Source organism: Trematomus bernacchii, unplaced genomic scaffold (genome assembly GCF_902827165.1).
Source record: "Trematomus bernacchii unplaced genomic scaffold, fTreBer1.1, whole genome shotgun sequence".
Classification (NCBI taxonomy): domain Eukaryota; kingdom Metazoa; phylum Chordata; class Actinopteri; order Perciformes; family Nototheniidae; genus Trematomus; species Trematomus bernacchii.
In genome coordinates this window covers 3,282,522-3,288,335 of record NW_022987524.1, presented here as the reverse complement: position 1 = coordinate 3,288,335, position 5,814 = coordinate 3,282,522, and the positions used below count along the sequence as shown (strand labels likewise).

At 41.3% G+C, this 5,814-nt stretch overlaps 1 protein-coding gene and 1 long non-coding RNA gene across 2 annotated transcripts; one reads left to right on the top strand and one right to left on the bottom strand.

Annotated features, from left to right (window-relative positions):
• The first annotated feature begins 1,171 nt into the window (after positions 1 to 1,171).
• Positions 1,172 to 3,962, top strand: LOC117473316. Its single transcript, XM_034118861.1, has 3 exons — positions 1,172 to 1,835; positions 2,866 to 3,001; positions 3,210 to 3,962. The coding sequence occupies exons 1-3, from the start codon at positions 1,243 to 1,245 to the stop codon at positions 3,960 to 3,962; spliced, it is 1,482 nt and encodes a 493-aa protein (XP_033974752.1). The 5' UTR covers positions 1,172 to 1,242.
• A 383-nt stretch (positions 3,963 to 4,345) lies between these two features.
• On the bottom strand, positions 4,346 to 4,784 carry LOC117472991. The gene is made up of 3 exons (XR_004554976.1): positions 4,733 to 4,784; positions 4,571 to 4,647; positions 4,346 to 4,447 (listed from the first exon to the last, which is right to left on the bottom strand). It is a non-coding gene; the product is annotated as an uncharacterized LOC117472991 (long non-coding RNA).
• Between the last annotated feature and the right edge of the window lie 1,030 nt (positions 4,785 to 5,814).

The following is a 5,814-nucleotide window of genomic DNA, read 5'->3' as shown; positions in this document are numbered from 1 at the left end:
TTAGCAGGCAAGCTGTTCATTACACAACTACTACTAACGAATCTAAAACAACTAAGTTTCTCTAATATTTTGTGATTTGCATTTGATTTCGTCCAGCCAGATCCTGGCGGACAATCCATGACGGGGAAGGGACTTCGACTACTACTGAGGCCTCGTGATAAAAGGCACCGCACCGACTGTGCGCAGGCAAGATGGGAGGAGGAGGAATGAATGATATACCGTGTGTATATATGTATATTTATGTTCATTTTGTACATTTCTAAAAATAAAGTTTAATGGAAATACTTAGTAGGCCTATCCTTTCTTCCCTGAATTCATATATAGCAAACCATGATTTGATTTCTCATCAAACAGTAGTAGTTTATAACGGGTAAAAATAACTTACTCTTTGTTATGAGAGTAGCTCGTAGGCCACAACGGAAAGACAAGGAGACATACACGAGTTTACAAAACCACGGCACATTTATTGTGGTAAATGCAGAGATAGGTGGTTGAGAGGATCGCAGAGTTAGTCTTCCTGCAGCCGCTTTGGAGAGAGACTGTGTCCGGAGGTGTCCGTGATCGTGCTGATTAGCCTCTTCAGCTCCACCCCATCGTAAGACAAAGGCCCTGGGGCCGTCACACTCTTCTATAACAACAGTTAAAAATATATATGTATATAAAATATACCGCTGTACCGACGCCATGATAAGACTGATGTTACGCTGAGAGCAGCCGGGAAAAGCACTGACATGGGCGCAGCCTCTCTGGTGGTTGACTAATCAGAACGAGTGGCCGAGCTGACCAATCGGAGCACACTAGGCTCACAGGGAGGGGGGGGCAAGAGCTCCAACGAGTCGTTTAGTGGAGAAAGTGAATACTGCTGAATACACATGCTTGACAGAGATGCTGTATGCGAAACCAATGTGAGTTTGGAAAATTGCACAGTATAAATCTATTTTAGTATACCTCAACAATGTAATTATGATCAGTGGAAATGGCCATGACATGGGCCCTTTAAAATATGCGCATATTTCATGAGATAATGGTTAATTTGCATATTTAAACATGCTATTTTCAGAAAACTTGTAATACAAAAAACAATTGCCTTATTGTAAGTAATAGGCTACATGCACTAGGGTCTGAGACGTACTTCCGCCTTAGCCGTAATACTGCTCGGCTGCTTCCGGTTTACTTCCGGTCTGCGTAGCTGAGCGGGAGATCGTCCACAAAGGTTTTACTGTTTAAATCTATGGTTTAAATATGAGTCGACGGAAGATTTTCAAAACGGAACATTTGCAAAGACAAGTGAATAACTACTCCGAGCACTGCTGTGTCCCACTTTGTACGGCGTCAGCTAAATTCAACGGCGTCCTAAGTTTCCATGGCTTTCCGACCGAACTCGAGCTGCGAAGACAGTGGCTGGTAAAAATACGGCGCGATAACTTTACAATATCCTCTCACTCCAAGGTCTGCAGTCGTCACTTCGCTACGGATCAACTAATAGAGCCAAAAACCCTTGATGGCCGTAGGAGGCTTGTGAAAGGTGCTGTACCAACTCTGTTTGAGTGGAATCACTTTACTGCTCAAACACAGCGGGCTAGTGTTTGGGAGAGAAGGGAGCGGCCCACTGAACCAGTCTCTCGGGAGGAGCAGGAAGAGCACATCGATGTCCGTGACCATGATTACTGCTCAACCCCTGAACCAGCTTCACTGGACATGTCCTCTCAAGCTACAGAAGACAACTCCAAAACAGTGGAGGATCTGCAGAAGCAACTGCAGGAGTTAAGAGTCCAGCGAGAGTTTTGCTTACAGCGGTTTGCTGGCTCCGACGACAACATCCGATTCTATACCAGGTAATGTTTTGTCTCAATTCTATCCAAGTTTTTGAGATGGGTTAGCTTATAAAGAATCCTGTTTACCTGCCGTGTGACCGCTGACTATATGCATGCAGTGTTGGGATATTTTATTTATTTAATCGTTTATTTGGCAGGGACAATGCACAGTAATGAACACTTACAACATTAAAATGTATCAAGCGTAACAGTGCCAGATTTAGCTTTGAGCTAGTTTCCATCCGCAGTCCCTCACATTAAACATTTAAGAAAATTACATTTTACAAACATGGTAAAAACAAAATACATGATATGCAAAAAGTGCAAAAGAGCAAGAGCAGCATACACAAGTATTTACCACATGGCAGTACAATATAGCAGCTACGACATATAAAGTGCAAGAGAAGATAAAAGTGCTAGATAAAGTGCAAGAGGAGATACCCCTGTGTTAACGGAGAGGACATTTTGACCAAAAGTGGTCCGTCTGTGGTGGAGTTCAGTCTCCTCTGGTTTCTGACCTAGTGCAGCGTCCAGTGTGTTTTTTGTCAACTTAACTGAAGTATAAGTACAAATACTATGGTTTTAAAATACTCCTGAACTGAACATGTAGAATCATAAATCATGTGTTTTCATATATAAAAAGTAACTAGAAACTATGAAGGTTAACTAAATGTGGTGGAGTAAAACATACTAATACTAACAACATACTGATAATACTTTACTACAAGTGGAAATCTTCAAAACCTTACCAAAGTAAAAGTATGTCAATATCCACTGCGTTTCCCCCAGTTGCACACTTAAGAATGAAGAGTAAAAGTAGTCATTGTGTGTAAAATGTTCCCTGTATGTTTTAGATTATTATTACTGCTGCTTTAATGTAGTTGTTACATTTTACTGCTGTAGATTACTATACCTGCACCAAGTGCCTTCTTAATCAGTTTGAATTGTAATGTATTATAGCAAACAAGAGGAAAACATTAGCCCATGTGTTACAGTTAACACGATTGTATTTACTGTCAATTAATGACTGACATGTGTCTTTTGTGAACAGATTCCCGAGCTATAACCACCTGATGGCCTTCTGGTCTTTGATTGAGCCTTCAATTCATAAAATGGTTCGTGTTACAAGAGCGATATCAGCTGCCAAGAGGAATGAAGAAGTGGTTACACACGCACGTCCATCAACGGTAGGCTACGTTTCTTTTAACACACAATCTAAACACAAACTGAAGGGAAAATGTTTCTCCGACATTTCATTGCTTTTGTGTAGGCTAAAAGGCTAAAGTACTCAATCCTTTTTGAATACATCAGAGAACTAAAACAACTTCATGTTTTTCCCAGTGTGCTACACTCATGACATTAATATAGTAACCTTTTTTTGTTTTTATCTTCCAAAGACAGCTGCTTCAGCCAATTGACGAGTTCTTTCTTTTTCTATGCTTCCTGTCGGTGGGTTTGAAAGAGAGGGACCTTGCAAACCGCTTCAACGTACACCAGTCCACTGTGAGCCGCATCATTGCAACATGGACAAGTTTTCTTACAACTTTATTGGGGTCACAGTGCATCTGGCTTTCACCTGCAGAAGTTCAAGCCCACCTCCCAGAGGCATTCAAAGATTTCCCAGACACACAGGTGATCCTGGATTGCACAGAGCTGAGGTGTCAAACACCATCCTCACTCCTCCTCCAAAGTGAAATGTATTCTACATACAAATCTCACTGCACCATGAAAGCCCTGGTTGGCATAGCCCCACATGGCGCAGTGACATTTGTTTCCAGTCTGTATGGTGGTTCTGTCAGCGACAAGGAGATTTTCAAACAATCTGGAATAGCTGCGTTGTTGACTGAAAACATGGCAGTGATGGTAGATAAGGGCTTCCTGATCAGCGATTGCTGCAAATGCAAGGTGTACTGCCCACCTTTTCTGTCACAGCAGAAGCAAATGCCAGCCTATCAGGTGAGGGAGACACAGGCCATTGCCAGACTGAGGGTTCATGTGGAGCGTGTCATTAGGAGGATAAAAGAGAACAAGCTTTTTGATGGTGTCATCCTCCTGTTCCATGCCTACAACATCAACCAACTGTTTGCAGTAGCATGTATGCTGTCAAACTATCAGAACAAAGCACTGGTCAAGAAATGGGTGAAATAAGACACCTGTGCAGGTAGCTGTGATTAAGCTGGGTGAGCACACCGTAATCCCGTGTTGCCTAACACACACTAGTGTTTTGTTTGAATAAATGGTAAATTGCAAATTACAATGTGTTGATTTCTTACAAATGCAATGATTTACTATTAATTACAAAAAATCACTTCACTTTATTGTCTTTTTAAATACAATTGTATATTTATTTACATATGAAATGTGACAAACAATATATATCAAAAACATGTGGGCAAGTGGGGTGTTGGTGGTGTGTCAGTGTGAAGTGTGGTGTACCGAGACGTCAAAGCAGGCATCTGATAAGACAGAACACTGCCCTCCTGCACCATCCCGAAGGCACTTTCCACAAGGGTCTCATGTTCATTGTGGTCACAAGCGGTCTGTCTTCAATGCTGAATGCTGAGTATGCCTCCGTAACTCTGAACAGGCAGGGATCTGGTAATGGCCCCACCATGCCTCTGTAGAATCCACTCCTACAAAGAATGGCAAAGACAATATAGCACATTAATGTGACAATAAAGGTAAGGAATACAGCACCAGAATAGCATTATGAATTTAAAAAAACACAGGAAACACAATTTTTCAGCTAAAATTACCTTACTCCAGTCTGCACCATCCTATTTGGTACAGGCTTGGTGAAGACCATGGAGTTGATGGGCCCTGGCTTCACACCCTTAAGGAAAAGACAATTACTGTTAGTTGAGTCACTTTAAAACAAAAACTCTGTGAAAGAAGTATTTGAACCTTATTGAAATTACCATTGTTCGCGGCTTGTGCCATTGCTGTTCCGATTCAGTACAGCTATGCACAGGCGGCACAACTGGCATGTTCAGTTCGGTGTAGTGTGCCGTTTGGAACAGCAATGCTACTGTGTGATTGCACAAAACAGTTCCTGCAACACGTGAGCACCACTGGTGATGAATCACGAAGCGTTATCTAAAAAAGAGAGAAGAAATACTAGTGATTAGTAACCTCACTTGTGGTAAATGAGCCAGGAGGTTATGAGTAGAATTATTGGTTATTTTTACTGATCCATTATCCTAGAAGAAGCATGTATTCCTGAATGCTTAGTGTTACCCTCTAACCCTACAATACCACAATGAACCTTCTTTGGAAACTAAGATGCCTTGAAAATTGTATTAAAGCAGTTTTGACTATATATTTGAACCCCCAAACTTACACATCCATAATCAATGTAATAATATCTGACCAATCAGCTGTGATAAAGCAGGGAGAAGTAGGACACTGTTGAGATTCCCTTAAGGTAAACTAATGCTTAACTGAACTGAAACTCAATAAACAGGGGGGAACACAGTGTCAATGCTGCCTGCCTACACTCAAACTGTGTGCTGTCTCGCTCTTCCTCATTGACCTGTAGCACAAGGCTCTCACGCTGACCCAACCCAGTCTCACGGCATTTCGTGTTATAGTCACGAAATTAATTTAATCTATTGATTCGTGTTCACCAACACGATTTTCGCATTTTTTTCGTGTCACACAGAACGATTTTAAAAGCAATGCATTTCTATTGGTAGTATGTTTCGTGCCTGCACCACGTCTTTTTGTCCGGTCGGGTCTTGGAATACCAGAAGCTGTGTGGTTCATAAAAACATTTTCTTACTCAATATCTTACCCTAAGCCTAACCCTATCCCTTTTATTTTAAATTGTATAATGTCAGAGTTTTTTTGCTGTCCGCGAGGAAAAGAAATGGCTCAGAGCCTCAGAATACTGAAATCTGTATTTGTTGTTATCTTTTTTTCCTTCTAATTTGTTATTATTTGGTGCAGGCACAAAACATACTACCAATAGAAATACATTGCTTCTAAAATCGTTCTGTGT